Source organism: Nestor notabilis, unplaced genomic scaffold (genome assembly GCF_000696875.1).
Source record: "Nestor notabilis isolate BGI_N333 unplaced genomic scaffold, ASM69687v1 scaffold13603, whole genome shotgun sequence".
Classification (NCBI taxonomy): Eukaryota; Metazoa; Chordata; class Aves; order Psittaciformes; family Psittacidae; genus Nestor; species Nestor notabilis.
In genome coordinates this window covers 1-20394 of record NW_009923386.1, presented here as the reverse complement: position 1 = coordinate 20394, position 20394 = coordinate 1, and the positions used below count along the sequence as shown (strand labels likewise).

Sequence of the window (20394 nt, the reverse complement as noted above, 5' to 3'; positions counted from 1 at the left end):
ATTTAATTACTTTTTTCTATACAAACCAGAGTCTTGTGCTCATGAATGTTTCCCATTCAATATTAGAGGTTGCTCCTACTGCTTTTTTCTTTTCCTTTTTTTCTCTCTTCCTCTCTCCCCACTCCCCAATTAAAGCGAGTACACACCAGTATTGCTTGGGGGGTTCCAAAATCTGGTTTGCAATTCATTACTGATGTGTCACAGACACAATGCAATACATTCTGTCATTACAGAAGAATTCGAATGACTTTATAAGGAGGCAGAATAGAAAAAAAAAAAGGAGGAAAAGAATTAAGAACAAAGGAATTAAGGATGTGTGGCTGTTGTTGTTATTGGCTATATCATCTCAATCCCCTTTCTGTTTTATATAATGCAGTTTAAGATTTTTGTGAGTTTACCATCTTTGCTCTGGACAGTCACTTAAATGTCAAATCCCATGCTGAGTGTTTGGTTAAGTCATTCTCTTACTTCATAGAGACTTTCTTTTGTTCATTGCTTTGTTCCCATGTTTAAAAGTTTATTTGGTTCTGTTGTTTATAAATAGAAGATGATGACAGTTGGAGAGGAGGTGAAAGAACTACAATGTATTTTATTTGCTTTTTAAGCCTTTTCAAAAATGGAATTAACTGCATGCATAATTATGAGTAACAGTTGCATAATATGCTTAATAATTGGTAGTTGTTGCCAAGAGGTTTACTTTTTCACATGCAGGATATGAATGTCACTCTAATGCTTGAGTGCAAAAATGAATTATTGGCTCTTAAGGACAGATGGTGTTCAAATTACTGCTGTTGCTAGATAGCTGTTAACACTAACAAGCACCAAGATCTAATTTAGTGTATTAAAAAAACTTAGTTCAGGAAAAGAATCAGGTTAGTGTGGAAAGACATTCAGAGAGCAAATAAACTGTGTTTTGTCAATCAGTGTCTTGTTTGCCAGTGCTCAGTTAGTTTTAGCCCTTACCTTTGTTTAGGGTAACTTCCATTATGACCCTGTCATTGGGCTTTGTAGCATTTAATGGGAATGCTGCACTTTCTGAACTGAAAGAGCTGTTTTCTTTGGTTATGCATGTACTAGAGCTCAGTGATTGGCACAAGTGGGGTGACAGACAGCTGGAAGCAGAATGAGGTGTGCTGAAGCTTGTCCTGACTGTAAGTGTCAGAAGACCCTTTTTGGCCTGCTAGAAAGAAAAGATAATGGATGGATGAGTTAAGTTCATGTTGTGTGTAAAGACAGAAACTGCTGAAAGGAGAGTACATGACCTTGAATTTTTGCAAAGCGTCATAATGTGTTAATCCATGCATAGATTCTCCATTCAGTTCCAGGATTTCATCACCTGTTTTTTAAGAGAAAATTGTACTATGTTACTGTTACTGTATTGTGCAATAGGCTATATGAGACGTACATGTACTCAAAAGGAGTCTTGCAAATGCAGTAACGGATACAAGTGTAAAAGTGACTTATGATTCATTTCAGCTTCACTTTAATTTGCCTTCAGGTATCTTTCTTTGGGAATCTGGAGTGGGAAAAGGGAGAGAAGAGCAATTTCCCACCTTCTTGTAGCCTTCCATCAGCAGCAGCAGCTCCACCAGGAAATATGGTTTTGACATAGATGCCTATTGGTCCATAAATGCTGTCTTTCCCTCCAACAATACTGAAGCCCAAACCCTAATTTATTGAAGAAAAGCAATGTGTGAGAGCCCATTTTCAGTTCCTATAATAATTCATTTTCAGTTTCTTCTGTATTATCTACATGAACAGTATAGTCAATGGAGTAATGTAATCCATGAAGAAACAGCCAAACACAGGAAGGTGTCTAAATTATGGGCATATTTGGTTTTGGGTTTTTTTTTTTTTTTTGTCCTTGAACCAATAAGCAGCCTTGAGGTATTAATTTACCTGTTACCTTGAATTTCCTCTCCCATAAATGAGGTTGATAGAAACAAGTATATCAGATCTTGGTATTACTAGTAATTTCAGACACACAGATGGAGATCTCATGGAGATATCTGTCTCTCTACCAAACTGTTAGTGGGTGTTGTAAGTTTAAGCAACACCAACAGACCTTCATAGGTAGATACTTTTCATCTGCTTTTATTCTTTGCCTAGATGGTGTTGCTAGCTAGATGTGAATGTGTTATTAGAACCTGAAGACTGTGCTTCAGCAAAGAGATACTTTAGAAGGTTAAGAACCAACTGAATGGTAACTTGTCATTCCTGGCAACCTCAATACCTGAAGTCATTTCCCTGCACTTTGCAGGTTACGTTTGTGAAATGAAGTAAAACTCTGTAGTAAACCAACAGAGCCAGTCTTACCTTCCCTTGTCCTTTCATGAGTACAATGTTTGAGATTACTGAAGCCTGTGAGCCACAGGATGCATGCACTAGCTGTGCTGTACTTAGTGACCTAGACGGCCTTGAAATTGCCTGTGAACATTAAAAAAAGAAAAAAAATCATTTTAATGCAGAACCACAAATATTTGCACATATATTAGGACAACTTGTTTGTTTCAGATTTTCCCCCTTATAACCACATCGTATATATAGTACTATATATTAAAGCTTAAGAAAACCCAAACAATTCTTTCTAATTTTCAGAAGCCACTTGTTATTCAGACCATCACTGCTCACTGAAATTGTCTCACAGTGACTAAACCAGAGTGAAACCAGAATGTTGGCCCTTGAAATGGTGTGGTAGTGTAGAAAGATCTATTTGTGCTCGCACCTGACTCTCCATGCCACAATTCCATTTGTGGCCATTAAGGGCCCTAAGCAAGTATTATCATATTTGCCTGTAAGAACTGAACTAAGAAACAAGAAAGTCTAACTCCTTCCCTCATCTTGCAACTAAGTAACTTTCTCTTGGGAGAGTAGAACCTGTTTTCAAGCATTTCCCCCCAAATAAAAGGTAGTGCTCACAAAAGTTCTTCAGATTGTGAACTACCCTGTGCTGCCTCTGTTAAGCTGTCACATAGGCTTCTTTCTACTGCTGAAAGAGGTGGAGCACATCCTTTTTGCTTGATAAGCAAGGTAAGAAGTTTCTCAGTGCTCTTTCTCCCTCCATTCCATGCATAGTGGATTTCCTAACTTCAGCCCATGAGATTCGACCCATTTTAATGAACCTTTAAGGAAATATTTAATGAAAACCTCCTATTTGAACATGGAATTGGGTATTGCAAACTGATTTAAGAACTGGCAAAAGTCATTACTTAAAGCTTAACTATGCATGAAGTTCAGTAGGGCCAGAGTTAATTGTACTCATTACAAGTCGAAGAGAGTTCAGTGCTTTTTTTGTAATGCAGCAAAGTGAAACTAACAGGTGTTGAAGCATGTGGAACATCAGCCAAAATTTCAGCTTCTGCATATGCGAGAAAATAAGTCTCAATTTTGACATGAAAACAAGATTAATTATTCAGCATGGGATTGGGAACATGATTAAGAGGGAAATGTCTGTGCAATATTAAAAAATTATTCTCCAAAAACTGTAACTCTGCCAGATCAAGGTGGTTGCTTATTCCATTGGGGAGCTTCTGAATGGGAAATTGGAGGGTTTCACATTTCTTTTGCTTCTGTGTGGGGTGGTGTATTTAGTATTTCTTTGTATGGTGGGTAATGATGCTGAAAACCAGGGTGCTGCCAAAGAGCTTCTGCCAATGGGTGCATGTACCACACAGGACCTTCGAGTAGGAGGAAGCCCAGCATATCCCCAAGGGTCAGTCTGCCTGCATGAGCGTTGTTTGGTTGGGTTTGTGCTCCAGCTTGCCATCTCCTCAGCCCTATTGAAGCCCTAGGTCAGGGTGCGGTGTCCCCAGGGTGAGGGACTGGCCAGGAAGCAAGCAGCAAGTCCCCAGCCAAGCCTTAGGCAGTGCAGGAAATGGCAGCTGAGCGTGAGGAGCTTCACTTTCATCTCCCCACTACAGGCTTAAGGCTGGGGACCTTCGTCCATAAACACCAACACTCTCTCTACCCTGCCCAGCCAGCTGTGAATCACTTGGCATCCATCTGGAAAGCAAGAGACCATCAAGTCTCCAGCCACATTAATGGGGTTGTTTAAGTAAGTCTGATTCACTGTGGGGCAGAAAGCTGGATGCCTCGTGCAGCCAGCACAGCTGAGGGCAGCCACTACCAGCCATGAGGTGACCGGGGGAGCTCGTGGTGGCGGGGCTCAAAGCTGAGGCTGGGGTTTTATCACCACGTGCACAGAGCATCTCCACAGCCAGAGGCGGGAAGGGCCTCTTCAGCAGTGAGCTCTGAGGTGGCTCTGGGCGGCTACCACAGTGTGTGAACCACACAGCAGGATTCACGCACGCTGCAAGACCTGCTGAGGCAAAGGGAGGCAGAAGATGCTGGAGAACGGGGTTTTGCTGGCACAGAGCCCGAACCCAGGACATCCTCACAGAGGATGGATGTGGTTAAAAAGCGGAGGAAGCCAAGCGCGCCATCTTCCCTGACAGGGTTCTGCAAGGAGGGGAGGTTTTGGCGGGAATGTGGCTGCTGAGGTCGTTGAGGGGTGATTACTAGAGACAGTTTTGTCTGTGTTTCAGGTGATTTCCTGTACCACTTACTGGGGTTCTGCCTCCAGAGAAGTCCAGCTGTTGGGAAAGAGATTTGCGGCTGGTGTGGAGAGCGTGGGGCTGCCGGTCTCTGAAGGGCACGGCTTTCCGGGGTGTCGTGCAGTCCATGTCTCCTATCCAGTATGGGTTTACGCCTGTCAGACATGAGGAGAGAGGCTGGGTTATTTCTCAAGTGCTGGACATTTCTGCACATTCGTTCTATCAGGTAAATATTATTTAGAAATGTTTTTCCTCTTCTAAATCTCTCTGTGAAGGGAGTGATCTTCTCAGTCCTCACTGTGGGGGTAGCCATTGATATTAAATAAATAATAAGCACACATTCCGTACCAAAATTTAGAATACACCTTTAAAAACACCTTTTAGAATTTTAGAATTTAAATTTATTTAAATTCTATTCAGAATACATCTTTAAAAACATAAAATTGAACGCTTATGCACAAAACATCTGACTGTAGCATATTGTGAATATAAAAGCTGATGCTTTTATGCATCAGCAATTCCTAGCTAAGGATCCCAGACCAAATGCGGACAACAGCTGCAGGTTCTTTCAACGCTGCAGTATCATCACACGATGAAGTGCTGTGCACTCCCTGACAAGACAATTATAAGAGAAAAGAGTACTTCTTTGCAGCTTACTGGTTGAGTTACTGCGAGTCCGTTGACATGCAACTTTACTGTGCAGAAAACCATTTTGTATTTCCAAAGGCTTTTCCTTACAGGTTGGTGCTTCCTAAAAATCAATGAAGAAAAAAATGTTGCTGAAAATGATCTAAAGTTAAAAATAAAATTTCTCCTTATTTGGCTTGCACAAATTTCAGCCTGAATTAAAAAACATGGAGCAAAATTGTTTAAAATAAATATGATAATAAAGGAGAATACAGTTTAAAATTATTATAGCAAAATCATTGCTATAAAATGATTATAGTTTGCCAAAGTAATAAGATAGAAATAGATTCAGGTCTTTAGGCAAAATGGCTAGAAAATTCACTGGAAGCCCCCGGTTGGTTCAGACATAGAAGTATTTTGATGTATGGGTAAACTGTACTAATATATCTCTAGTATCTGGTCTCTCACGCCCTTTTACATCCTTGGTCTCTATCATCTCAGAAAGGTATTATTTGCAAAAGGAAAATTCTTAGTCTCAGCTTTGCAGTGATGGATAGGTGTCTAACTTCTCATTTCAAAGGGATGCTTTTAAGTCAAAATATGATCTGATTGCTTAAAAACCTCTGTGGACTATGCTTTAGTGTTTTCCAAAGATTCAACCCCTTCTACTTGGAAACTCTTAGTTGGTTTGGAAAATATGGACAGAAATTCTAGCATTTTAAAATTTGCAGTTAAAACATTCAGCTCTTTAAATGCAGGGCTTTAGAACACCTTGAAAATAAATAATCACATCTGAATAATAGCTGATGTTAGGAATAATTTTTGGACATGTATGGTTCCTGAACATCCTGCTACTGTTGTGACACGGGAATGCCATTGATCCTGAGGGAATCACAGTTTGAAGACAGACATTACTAAATACAGACCACATGTGGAAACTGAAATATAGTAGACCTCAAAGTATAAAAGAGTTTTGCTCAGCAATACTCTGCAGGGGCTGAGAAGGCCACAAGAGCATCATCAGAGCAGGATCTATATGTTCTGATCTGTCTGGGTCCAAACAAGACAAACACTTTCTTCCATAAGCCTGACTTTAAGTTGTGCTGTTTGGAGATACCTGAACTAACGAATGATAATTTTCCTCTTCGACAGCAGGTGGAGGCATTGCCAAGTAACAAAATCCTACTAGGGCTTTTCAGTCCCTTTCTCTTAGGGCATTTTCCAAAATAAGAAATGCGGAGAAGGTAAAGAGGCATTTTGAAAACGATTTTGCAGTGTTTCTCTTGCCAAGACAGCTAGCTTGAAAAGCCTTTGCTATTAACACTTAATTAATTTGGTGCAGGCTTGTCTTTAAATGCACCATTCACCTGGCTGCCTCTCGGGTGGCACTATGCTATAGAAGTTTAATGTAGTTAATTTCTGGACACTTAAGCATTTAAAGGAGAGAAACAAAAATCTTGGCAGAATGCAGCAGATATCTGGGTGAGACAGTTCACTGACATACTAAGAAGAGGCACAGTTAGACCTGGAAGCAGCTCGAGTTAGGGTTTCTTTCTCAGTCTAGGATTATTAACATAGCTTTCTGTGTGATCCATTTGCAGATAACAGAAAGTGCCTTTTTCTCCATGAATATCAAGATCTGGAGTCTGCAAGAAACCTCTGTCTGAGCTCTATTGTCTTCAAAGTGGTAAATGTGTGGTAGGGGACTAACTGTGTCCAGCCATCATCCTCCAGAATTTGCAAGCAAAAAGCCTTTGGTGCCATCTAGTTGGAGTGGGGATGAGGGGAAAGGAAGCCTGAAATGAAAGGTAGCTAATCTGATGAAATAGACTCTGTGAAAGAAAGATCAAAAGGATTTTCCATGGAAAGATTTGGTGATAATCCACGGTTGCTGACCTGCTAATGCTGCCTCCTGTTCCCCTCTCTCGCAGCAGATTCCAGTAACATTCACCATGGGAATTTTTAGATCCTAGATCCACAGAACTGCTTCAGTACAGTGCCTGCTCTCTGGCTTCTGGATTCATGAATCTGCCCTTAAATCCACCTCTGCCTTTGCTCAACTTCCAAATAGAAAATTAACATTGGCAACCTAAGTATTTCTGAAAGGAGGGGTCATACAGCCCTTGCTAGAATTTCCCAGGGCCTTGGCCTCCCATAGCCTTTGTTTATCTGGGAAAAAAAGCTGTGCCGAAAGTCATCAGAGCCTGACCACAAGAGGTTTGGGATTTTGTCAGGAAGAGCAAAACCATGTTCTTCAAACATCTGATGCGCAAATTCCCCCTCTCTCTCAAGTCAAGGTCAAACCATCCCACAACCCGTGGGAGGGGACCACAACTTTCATGCTTACTTTGCTAGCCATCATGATGTTCACCAGCCGTGTTGTTGGGTGAATGAGTGATTCAGCCGCCTTGCTGGACAGATCTTTAAGTGCTTGTCCATTTAGTGTTACCAGTTCATCCCTTGGGCTCAGACAACCATCCCTTGAAAAAACAGAAGAAGGAACATGTTTACATATTGTTTTACAAAGTACAGCACTATTGTGCTACGTGTCTCACTAACTGAGGACTCAGCTGCAATCCTCCCTTTGCCTTGAACAGAGATGTTGTGGTATGTCTTGATGTGTGATACACTCCAACCCCTGCTAGGATTTTTCCCTGTTGCTGCTCTCTTCTGCTCAGTCCTGGTATCAATGACTGCCTTTCTATATACAGCTTACATTCAGGCAAAATATTCCTCCTCTCTCACCATCCTGCATTTAGAAGTTGTTTTATTCCCTTTCAGGAACTTTGTCTTACATTGCTTTCCAGTGGCCTTGCCAGGCGGATTACATCCTACATTGCCCTCTAATAGGGCAACTAGGAAAACGCCATTTGAAAACCTGATGTTATGCACAATCTTTCATTCTTCTGGGTTTTATTTCTTAGTGTAATTAAGAAGCATTAGATCCCTGAATGTTCACAGGTTTATTTTTCTAGAATCTTGACCTGTCTCTCCAATTGAAAGTGTTGTAAGGAATGATTCCAAAACATCTCTGCCTTTCCCTGAACCTGAGCTTCAAGGCATAGCTTGTCACAGAAAGCTGGTCATGCAAAGTCCATGTAGAGAAATGGCTCCATAATAAGCCTGCTGACTCCACGTGTACTGTACCTGTTTGCTGCTGCTCCAGCAGGCACGTGGCTGCCTGTGAACCCTTTCCAGAGAGATGCACATTTTGGACTCCTGGAGAGCTTGATTCCTGAGCTGCTGTTCCCTGTGGTTGTACACAGCCTGCAGATGCAGCTGTCCTATTCAGAAGATGAAAGGTTGCATGAAAGAAAATGTACCAAGGATGTTAAAAGTTACTTAGTTATCTTGAACCTTTTTAAGAAATACAGAAAGTGTTCTTGTTCTTAGAACCAGATTGCCTCCAAGTAGAACAGGAACAGACCTTTAGCACTGTGTAGTTGTGAAAGAATAATTGTATTATCAAGTCAGTGTTTAAAAAAAGTTGTTTTCCTAAAGGCTTCAGTGGCTTCTAGCTACAAGAGGGAAGTATTAGAATAGAGTGTCCCTTTACATAGAGGGGAAGAGAACAGATAATAGACTTTTCATAGTAACTGCGCAAATTTTGTCTATGCTAACTATTATAAGGGAGGAAAACAAACACATGCCAGAAAAGGAAGTACTCTGGAAAACAGAAGAGGTCTGGATGGAAAATAAGTGTATACAAAACACTAGAAGCTCCACCCCTGCTGCTGCCTTGTTAAGGGGGGGCAGGGGAACAGAGAGGTCTGCAACAGTGGAAGATTCTTTGTCCAATCCAGACTGGTTGAGGTTGCTGTAGTCAGTGTGTTGCATATGGAGGACTAATTGCAAGCACATTTTTAACACAGTTGTGAATCATTAACAAACGGCCATACAGACAGAGAAATAGTGTCTTAAGTCATATGAGTAAATAAACAAGGAATGGATTGACTCAGCACATGGAGGACAACACATTCATCTAGGAAATATATTCCTGCAACATATACGTATGTATGCTTAAAAATACAAGAGAAACAAGGAAAGCTGGAAAGTTAGCACACAATTTCTTTTCCATTTGCTTAGTAAATCTCCTAATTCAAGTATTCACTCATTCTGCTCCCAACTGAACCCACCTCCTCTGCCCTCGCCAGCCTCTCCATACTCCACAAAGTGAAGAGGGCTCTCAGTGTATCCTGGATCCAGGCTTGTTCCCAAGAGATTTGTATGACTGAGGTATAGATTTCTGAAGGGGAGGCAAATTTCATATGTTAGGACAGGCCACAAGACACAGCGGTGGTCAACTGTCTGTATTGCTCCCAGGTCCCCTGGTCAGAGTGGCATGAATTATTTCCAGTAATCTGTAGTCCTTTAACAGCACAAGGAATGCTGTGTAACCACCTTCTTCACCGTCAGTAGGCGTCAGAGTTCATCCAGCTCTGAGAGCTAGAATCATTATGTCCTTTGACCACAAATCAATAGGCATCACATCATACCTGACTGACAGCAAACACAAACTTCAAATTTACAGCAATGTCAATAAAGGTCATTATCTTGTAGGCTGACTGTTGAAGCCTGTTCCCCATTCTGAAGCTTGCCAGAGTAAATCTAAGTCTGTGAATGAATGAAGTATTTAACTTGCAGCCCTAGGCTCAATGCAGCCTGAATTCAGTAGGTAATGGATAAGGGCTATACTTGTATTGACTGACCTGTTCAGTCTGTGGGTTTATTTGCATTCCAGATTGTCTGCCACTAATGAGGAGTGTCTGGATTTTACGAAGACTTTTCTGTTCATGAAGAGTGCTTCTAGTGAGTAATGGGTAAGTGTATAAGCATGGACAGAATTCTATCTTAAACCAGTTTGTCTGAATACTAGTTTTGAACCTTCTATATTTACTTTTCACCCAAGGTAAATATCTTGGGAAATACATAATTGAAATTAGGACTATATTATGCTCTTTTTTTATCTTGTGCCAGTGTTTTGAAGTCTTCAGTGTGTGGTAACAAAATAAAGATTAGAATTCTGATGTCTTAAAATTTCAGACCTTGAGTAGCAAAATACGTGAGCTATCTTTTCTCTTTGTTTGCATTGATCCTTTGTTTTAGGTATCAGTAAGAATTCTGTATACATGAAACATCCATTAAACTCAGTTTTCAGTAGAGTTGTTCTAAAACATGAGAAATGTAAGATATATAGAAAACGTAGGCAATTATTCTGCTGGTTGGCTGAGTATTTTGAGATGTCTCAAAATACTCAGCTGATCATGGATTGGGGTTGAGGCGAAAGAATAATTGTATTATAGAGTCAGTGTTTTAAAAAAGTTGTTTCTTTTTTTCCTGCAGTCAGAATTCAAGTTTGGATTTGCCAAATTCTCTTCTTAAGAGTCCTTACTCTTGTGTACTGCTCCCCTAAAATAGCTATATATCCTCTCACAGATACTGGTCAGGCATGAACACAGAAATCTGCATAGCTCTTCACTTTGTTTTGTTCTTGATTTTAACTTCATGTTGGGCCTTTTCAGACTGTCCCCAACTCATCTCTGTTAAGAGGACAGTCATGCTTATACCCTTCCTATATCTTGTTCATGGTGTTTATAAAAATCCTCATAATTAATTGCCCAGAAGTTATTTGGCTTAAATCAGCTTCACAGGACATCACAAAGCGCAGTGGGTTTGGCTCTGAAGTTTTTCATTGCAGCACCACATAAGTTGTTCGGGGAAGGCACTTTATTTTGTACAATGGGACACAGGCCAGGCTGGGAATTCTGGGTTGTATTGGGTCATACGTGTGAAATGACACCAAATAAAACCTGATATGAATATTCTTTCCCAAAGCAATGTTATACGCACTTAGAAGGAAACGAGAGGTTAAATCTGTTGCACACTGCAGAAAAAACTTGGGAACAATTTTTGTTTAAATCTGTAGTCATCTCACCAAGCTGGCCTACATTTGAAATTAGCTCCATGTGTCAACCCTTTCTGCAATTCATTTATGTGAATCATTTTAAGAAAGAAGAAATTTCTATGGGACTGAAGGGACATGTGGCAAATATCTGTATGTTGTCATCATCTGCACTTTTTTTGCACTTTTTTGGGTCCTGGATATAGATCATTATGTTCACATCCAAGTTATTGCAACATGACAGAAAATTAATAAAAGCTGTTCTTTAGAAAAATAAACATTTGACCAGTTCATGTGCCAGCAGTCAATTTGCTTTGGGTTTTGTTCTTTAATATTTTTTGTTTGCTGTCTCACTCATTATTTTATGCATAGAAATACTGCTAATGCTTCTGAGAGTAAAGACAGTATTTATTTTGCATCCTCCTCCTGTTTAAAGTGTTCTGCTTCTTCTGAAAAGTGATTTATAGCCCTGAATGTAATGAATGCTGAAAATTTGATAAAATAAGTTTGGCAGGTGGATTTTAGGTCAACTTTGCCTTGTCTTTATTAGGTCATATGTTTAAACACATATTTGCTGTACATTAATAAAATCTCTCTGTTAATAAGGGGCTTTTGCCACCTGAGGAAACTTATATCTGCATTATAATATCCACTCGGCTTTGAAAACAAAATGAAGAAAGTCTGTGAGAATGCATTATAAGCAAAACTTGTCTTTAAACTGAATTTGGTTGGCTGCAGGATAAAGAGCAAAGGTGGACTTCAAGAGACTTCTTGAATTCAGTTTTGTCACAGGTGAGAGTAGATTAATTTTTCATGTGTTTAGTTCTGGAAAAGTAATTTGTGCTTCCAGGCCAACTCTCCTGCCCCCACTTTTTTTTCTGTAACGCTAAATGCAAAGCTTCTGAGGATGTTTTTCTATCTGCCATTTAAGAGATTTCTTCCCCCTTCATGCTTTCATTAGGCATTTCTAGCCCAGAGTCCCATCTCAAAACATCTAATTCCAGATGTTGTTTAGAAATAAGGGTAACCATGGCATCTGTGGAAAACTGAAAAACTTTTGTGTGCTCTTAACATAAGACACAGTGGTTAGATTGTCTGAAATGAAGTAGAGTGTTATACAAGGCTAGTTCAAGTAAGGTCTTTGACTCAGCTAACCAAGCATATGACAATGAGGTGATTGACTGCTGGTTTAAAAGAGAAAAAAGAATAAAACAAAAAATAATCTAACAACAGTACAATAATGAATTTAAACATTTAGATTTTTTGCCCTCCTGACTGTGAAATGGCTGGGATTTCCAAGTGGAGTATTAACACAATACAGTCTTTGGGGATTTTATTCAAGAACCATTTTTCTCTGCATCGTTTAGCAGAGGAAGGGCCAGATTCTCTCTGGCATAAACTGACGTGACTCCACTGACTCTGACGATGCCTTGGTCTTTTCAAAATATTTGTAGTAGATGTAATTCATTTTCCCAGCAGCATATTCCCTTTGCAATTAATAAAATGGCAGAAGCTAGAAAGCCTCTGGATGATGCAAGAAGCAGGGCATGAGATTAAGGTTCTGGCCAAGGCAGATGATTCAGTACATCAGATGTTACAGATGAACCTTTCCACCAATCATCCAGCCTTTGGTATGTGTTTCTAGGTGTCTTTGCCCTGGCACACATTTTGCAGCTCACACTGTCTTAATGTAACAGCTTCTTTCCCAACTTTGGAGATAAAACGCCCCAGTGTCACAAAAGCAAGAAGGCCGGGAAGACAGAAGGAGAGAACAAGTAGGAAAAGAGAGGAGGACACCTAAATGCCTAAATAAATGCAGTCTCCTGTCCTGGCTTTGTTTTTCCGTCCTGCCCTTAGGCTTATATTAGAGGCATTACAGTCTGTTGCCGTAACACTTGTCCTGCTACCAAAGCACCAGCTAACTGGTGCTTGCACAAAAGTAACTTAATAAAATTATATTCTGGTGGTGACCACGGGATAAAAATTACCTTTCTCCTTCAAGCAGAAGGTCAAGGACCAAAGGAAGCAAGAGTAACAAAGTCTCTAGAACTGAGTGAAGCCATGCAATCAGATCAGCTTGGATCCAAAGTTTCCAGAAAGAGTCAGCCCTTCCCTGTTGTAGTTGATTCTAGATGCTACTTCAACCCTGCTACCAGCCCCTCTGGCTGGTAGCTCTTGGTGCTTCCCAGGGCATTGGTGGTACAAGGAAGAGGTAATGGAACGCTTCGTGAAGTAGCTCTCAAACCCAGCAGAGACTGCTCTTCTCTGAAGAATAGCAGTTTTATCGTCTAATCCTGTGTGTTCTCCCTACAATAGGCATAGTTTCAGGCTTTGTAATGACATGAGCAGGCAAGGGCATCTTCCAGTGCTTGCTGTGTCAGTGTACAAGGTATCAGACACTGCTCACAATGGTTTTTCATTTTCTTTTCAGGCCACCTGAACAATGCTGATTCTGTGAGAAGCAAACTATAAAAGAGATCTGCTTGCTTGTACACTGACAAGCTGGCTTTCCAGACTAAGCACACCTCATCTTGGAAGCTAAGTGGTCCCGGAGCTGGCTGAATAGATGACCCCCGGGTAATCCTGGGTGCATAAGATGCAATGAACAATAGTCAATGTGAGTAAATATTGGAACACAGAAACCAAATGAATTAAAAAGACTGTTCATCTGCTCTGATAGTTGTTTCCAGTACCTTAGAGAAGGGGGAGTGGAACTTTACTATTTAGAATATATAACAAGATACTTTGAAGAGGATGTATAGATTAATGGATCGGACTGAGATACTTTTGCAAGGCAAAGTTATGTCCTATACAATTTTGATACAGTTTCTCTTTGCCTGTTATAAGTTGCTTCTACTGCTTTCCTGTACAATCAGCCAGGCAGAAGGAGAGAGATGACTGGGAAGTTTATGAAATGATAGTCCTTAGTGGGAACATCTCTAACTGCCTTGCTGCTGAGAACAGGTAGATGAATGAAGCTGCTGCTGAAATACACAGAACATGCTGAGAACACAGAGAAGACAAGAATGAAGAATGTGGCATTTGATAGGAAGCGGGGAGTAGTTAGGTGATGCACTTTGCTGCAGATATGATTCTTTCAGTGCTCCTTACATTCTTCTTTCCTCACGTGAAGTATTCCATGACCAACTGTTTCCTCTTTTCCTGTCTTTGCAATTTCAGTCTCTCTACCCTCTCCGTTTCCTTTCTCCCGGATTGTCTCCTCTTTTCTTCCATTCTCTATATGTCACAGTGGCAGCTTTTGTGTGATAAAAAATTACTGGGAATAGGACTGCAGCAGCAGAGTGAGGTAGATATCTGTGGCAGTTGGGTAGGCTGAGGTTAAGGGAGGACATAACTGCTAAGGACTGTTACACAAGGCCCTGTGTGACCTAAAGTGGCCATGTCTTGGCAGGGTGGGTATTGCCATCTGGTCATCCAAATGTCTGAGGTAATTGCATAGTTCACAGGGATGCAGCACTGAGGTTCTTGCCCTGAATATAATGAACTGCTAAACAATTGTTGATGAACTTCTGTTTAAGTCTTGTCTCAACCTTATTTCCTTCCACCTGTTGTATCATCAGAATTTCAGCCTTCTGAAATTCTCTGTGTACAGTAAAATCTGAGTTCCAGGTCAGTCTTTTCTACAGGTAGTGCAGTAAGAACAAAGTGTTTGTGGGGGTTATCTGTAGTTTAATATAGGTCGTGCTCATGATTGCAGTGCTTTCCTCAGTGGCTACAGCAACATTTTCCATTGCAGACTGAAGTGAAAGGAATTGATGTCATGATGCATAGATGCTCTCTCTTCAAAAATCCTCCACTTATCTCTCATTTCCTTATTGTAAATAGCACCTAATTTCTCAGACTGTTAGTAAGGGACACAGGAATATTCTTTGGGATCCTAAAAATTTTGGAATCAGGAAAAACCACCTCTTATACATATGTATAAGTCCTGAAACACTGATTTGCTCTTGTTTATGGTGACTCCCATACATGAGAGTATGTCTCAGAGAGATACTTAAGCTTTTTGAATAGAAGAGAAGAATTAGTATTTGGAATAGTGATGTTTCAGGTTCCACCTTCGCTCTGCAGAAGAAATGCACAGGGCACATTAAATCATGCAGCACTTTTAAACATTCTTCTCTCCTTCAAGTGTGACAGCAAAAATAAAATGGTTCAGTTCTGTGAGAGTTACTAGCACCTTCAGAGTCATGCTTTTAGAGCTGCAGGCGTTAGAAAGCAGAAGAAGAGTGGAATATCCTCAGCAACACCACAGAAAGAATGGAATCAATTTTCCTGAACAAAGACAAGGATCCTTCAGCTCTGAGTCACACATCATGAATTTCTGAAGTGTCACATGGAGATGGAGAGAGTGAGTGTTATGCTGGGACTTGAAAAATACTTGTTGACTCCTGTCTTAAAGAGAAAGGTTTTAAGCTTAAACACTCTAAAGCACATGGTACAGGAAGATTTTCCTACAACAGTAGTACAGGAAAAGGTCAGTGTAGCTGTTAACAAGGTTCATCCTGTTTAGTATGCTGAGATAAGACTTTTTAGACTCACACACTGATCCATGACTCTGAAAGGTATGGAAGATTAGCAAGCAGCATTTCAGAAGGTTTATATTGCTATGAGACCTCTGCAATAGGAAATTTAATGTACCCATTTTTGACAGTGGCACTAAGCAACCCAAATGCTGCTACAAGGAACTGAGTTGCTGCCCATCCATGCTCCCAAACCATCCTGTTCAATGATACTGACAGCCTAAGAGTGGATTTATACCCTTAGTAGTTATATTTTATCTGCAATGGCATTACTTATGAGACTTGCTTTGTTCCCCAGATCCCTATTTGAGCTGCTTGCCAGCTATAAAGCAAATGGTCTAAAGTTACAGTCTGCAGTAAGGTACTGAGTGGTTTCATATGGGTATGGATCATATCAGCTATTGCAGCCCTGCATATTTGGAGGTATGCAAGCAAACAGGTTGTGGCAGCTGACACACACCTGAGGCAGTGCTTCAGCTTTGTTAAAGAAGGAGGACTCCACCGCAGCAACTCTTTCTTCACACACTGAAGGAAATCAGTAGAGTTCATACGGACTGTTTCCAAAAGGGAGGAGGTGGTATTGTTTTGCAGGTGACTGTTCTGGGACTTGGGTCAGTGTCACCTATTTATGTTTTCTGTCAGAATGTAATAGAAAGTTGGCTTGGTTTTGGCCTTATGCTAGGACTTTGCCAGGGGCTGAAACATCTCATATCCAGAACTCTGTACTGCTGCAACCTTTGCAATATTGAGCTGCATGCTGTGATCATTAGCAAGAAACTCAAGGAGTAAGGAGAGATTCTGATTTTCAGGGGCACTCTGCCACTGTATGTTTAGATGTAGAAGTCTAATTTTAGCCAATTTCTATTGAAGGTATGTAAAAATAATATAAATAATATAAGAAATATTTTAGCAAAAGAATCAGTTCTTTCACATAAACCACTATTCGCACACATAAAAGCCATATAATAAGGGAGGTGCCATGAGGACACAAACTGTATTAAAAGACATGTCATACCTACAGTGAGATCCCTTTCATGCATCACACCAATGGCAGAGAAAAAGTAGAAAAAGAGGGGTTTTCCTTATTCAGGATTATCAGAAAACCAGGATAATTCCTTAAAAGGAACTTTCTAAAGGCATCTAGAATATATTGTTCAGACTGAAAAATTATTCAGATTCAAGGTAACGTAGTTACTTCTTGATTAAAGAATAATGTTGTAATATGAGGCTGTCAAGACTTTTTATATCTCTAGGAAAAAGTGACTTTTCTGGTGGTTTTAGAACCATCGCTACCTCCTTCCTTAATCAGAGAGAAAGAACATCTGCCTGCTGAATCTCCTGTGTCTTTCTTAGTATTACTATAATTCATACTTGCACAGCTTGTGAGATCTCCTGGTATCACACTTTACAAATGTACTTTACCCTAGTGGCAGTTTTGTATTTTGAACTGAATACTGTATTGCAGGTAGAAAGCACCAGCTGTGCTAGTTTGAATACACTGAGAGTGGCCTAGCAAGCACTGATTCCAGCAGAACGTCAATCAGCACAGTGCAACAGCACAGCAGGGAAGCTAATACATTTTCATGCTGTTTATACAGAGCAGGAACACTGCAGGCTCACAGGCTCTGAAAGAGCCAAGTACAACCCTGTGCTCCTGCAAAGTATGAATTAACCCATTTACGAACTACTGCAGTGGGAAACATTATAATATACTGCACCAAATTGCCTACCTTAGTGAGTAACTTTCGTCTCATGTTGTTGCATTTCTCGTTTGCTGCAGCTTTGGACTGGACTGTGCTGGTGATCACACATGGAGGATCAGGTAGGCTGTCTTCTGTCTCTGATGTGCATGGCACTTGTGTTCTAGGGCAGCAGTCAAACTCCTCCTGACCCCAGCTGGTAGAGATCTCAAAGGGATCAGGGTATTTCTCATCAGGACTTGACCCGTCGTCACTGTTTTTGGCATTGCAAAGTATAAGTGATCTTGAAATGGAGCGAAACTTTCTTGACTTCCTGTTCCCAGCATTACTCTTTCGATCCATTTTCAGAGAGCTGGTGGTGCTGCTCTTTTTCCTATCATTCTCCCATTTATGTGGCATGATACTTTCAATAACTTTCTCTGCTTCTCTGGTGCTAAATATCCTCCAGGAAAGGAAATATAAAAAGTAAGTTGTAATATACCCCACTTTCTCCCACTTAATAACCTACACTACCGAAAAGCCCTAATGAATAAATTGAATCAACAGAGCCTTTCAGTCTGCTAACAGCCACGTGATATCTTATGACTTGCTAATTCTGTTTCTGTGCAGTGCTCTACTAAATTCTCCTTCACCTTTTCATTCTCTTTCCATGCTCCCCAAGCACAATGGAGTGCTTTTAATAAATGTTTTTCATGCTTCCATTGTGCTGCTTCCTTTGGGCTTCAGCTGAATGTGCATGTTGAAATCCCAAATTGAAAAGGAAGACACTTTAAAAGCACTACTCCATCCTCCTAACATTATTTGGAATGCTCCTCCCGAAGTTTGATTCATTAAACCACTGTAATTCAAAGATTAATCAAATTGTTGAGGTTAAGTTCTCTGCCTGGCACATCTGATTTGTAAGTGGTTTAGCAAAAGTAGATCTTAGGCATGAGAGAGTAAGGAATGTCAGACTGCTATAAAACTCCTACCTTTGCAGACTAGAACTCACTTAAGACAGTGCATTTAACAGTAGCAGAGAGATCCAGTGAAGCACTTAAGATGTGAATACCTGATTAGAGATTCAACTCTATAAAGGAATACAGCTCCAATATATCAATCAAAAAGTGTCCCATTACAGAAATGGTTTGTTTCAGCGTATGATTCAGCATACAAAATTAAAAGAAAATTGAAGAAATGCTATTCAGTCAAAATACAGCAAAAGTTGGAGCTTTTGTAAGTAATGAGCATGTTAAGATAGCAAAGAGGAGCTTTGTTAAACTGTTTGCCTTTTCTCTCAGAAAAAGATTTCTGGAAATATTTTGGTAGGTATGCCAGTGCTGAAAATTCAGCAAGAGGAAATCTAAATTAATTACTTTGACTTTCTCACTTAATTTTTATTATCATGTTTATGACACACACTTTCTTATTCTTTTTTGCTGTATGTAATTGATACTGTATGCTGCCATTCCAGAAAAAATGCCTATTGAAACTTAAGGATTTGCATAAATCAAAGATGCTGTAGGTGTTATATACAAAATTGAAAATCAATGCAATTTGAAAAGCACTTCTCAGATATACTATTGAGAGAAAAGTTTCTACATTGTGCTCAAAACCGGGTTCTTGTGTTCGTTTTGGCCTTCTCTTCCCCTGCTTCTATGCAGAATTAGGTAGGTATGTATGCACTATGTACCTGAAATGCCACTAGTGATACAGAAACAAAAGGTGGCAGATTTTCTAAATGCTCCTTATAGCCACAGCAATAAAGAGAGGCCTGCAAGTTCTGGCCAAGCCAGATTCATATCATAAAGCCAAGCCAACCTTATAATAAATCTGCAGGATTATTTTTTCTCCCCTCCCTCCCTCATACAAATAACAAGGAAAATGAAAACGGATGATAAAAACTATGCCATTGGGTGCCTGTCCGAAGGAGCTATATGGTATTGCTGGAAAGATACACAATTCGGTGTGAATCTGAATTGATTCAGATTTGTAAAAGAAAAAAATTTGTACAGAGCTTTTTCAGGAGCAGCAACAAGATCCCTTCATCTCCCAGGGAAAAAGATGTTTATTCGTGCAGTCCTTTCTAGCAGTTTTGATAGGTATCGTTCCTGTAGCATTTCATCATCACTTATTTTCCATCATTCCAGTCTAATATTGCTCTGCTCCCTGATGTCTCTTTCCCAAATCCCTAAAATTTCAGAAACTTGTGCCCCGAATATTGGAACTTGTCAGATTTCCTAGCAGGACACTATCCCAGGGCAAAGTTTAAGTTTGAAAGTATCCAGAGAACATGTTACATTCCACTAAGCTGGTGTGTTTTCTGCCCCTTTCCTGTATGGATTTGGGGGATCCCCTCTGCTCCTGTGGGAGAGTCTGACCCCACGGGACAGGAACATTGGAACTGAAGTCGCTGTGCTCCCACCCTTTCCCTCGCTGGCATGAGAGAAGCTTTCAGTGTCAAACTGAGCTAGCAGGTTCTCCATTCCCTTCAGCACATAGAATGTTGTACTTATTTCTTTTGTCAGTGTCTCTTCTTAGGAATAACAAGATTTGCAACCATGGCTGAATGTAGCCACTGTGTGGACGAATGACTGCTCAACAGCACAGCCACGCTCCCTTCTGACACAGAGCACATGCTGAATAAAAGGACATCTGAACCCATGTGTAAGGACGCAGTGGCCAGAGGGGATGGGGAAAGGTATGATATAGATGGAGCTCAGCTTTAACACATGGGCTTTGTGGTTGACAGGGAATCTTTCTTATTTCTCTAAGATTACTCTTCCCTCCTGCGTTGTTGAGAGAACCTACTTTTCAGAGCCTTTATGCAATAATTCATTTTGAAGTACAGAGATGAAAAGTGCCATGAGTTATAGTAGAAAAATAATTTTGAGAACTGAAATAAGTAGTTGTTGGTGGTATAATTCAGCTTCACAAGTTTGCAATTCTTTATATGCTTTTTTTGTTGATCACTTTAGTTAAAAGTTTACTGACACTTGTCTCTGCTAATATCATAGAATAGTTAGGGTTGGAAAGGATCTTAAGATCATCTAGCTACAATCCCTCTGGCATGAGCAGGGACACCACACACT

The 20394-nt window shown here is 40.3% G+C and overlaps 1 protein-coding gene across 2 annotated transcripts in view; it reads right to left on the bottom strand.

Moving 5' to 3' along the window:
- The window catches only part of IL16 (interleukin 16), a 30988-nt gene extending 13229 nt beyond the window's left edge, over positions 1-17759 (bottom strand). For both annotated transcript variants that reach the window (XR_719900.1, XM_010012112.1), the window contains exons 1-9: positions 17354-17759; positions 8328-8464; positions 7552-7660; positions 5211-5304; positions 4566-4708; positions 2317-2427; positions 1554-1668; positions 1263-1336; positions 964-1177 (exon numbers count right to left, since the gene is read on the bottom strand). Coding sequence is in view for 1 of the 2 variants with exons in the window: in XM_010012112.1 (XP_010010414.1) it covers positions 964-1177; positions 1263-1336; positions 1554-1668; positions 2317-2427; positions 4566-4708; positions 5211-5304; positions 7552-7660; positions 8328-8464; positions 17354-17722 (1366 nt within the window). In the remaining variant the exon portion in view is untranslated. The remainder of the gene's footprint in view (positions 1-963; positions 1178-1262; positions 1337-1553; positions 1669-2316; positions 2428-4565; positions 4709-5210; positions 5305-7551; positions 7661-8327; positions 8465-17353) is intronic.
- Positions 17760-20394: the final 2635 nt, after the last annotated feature.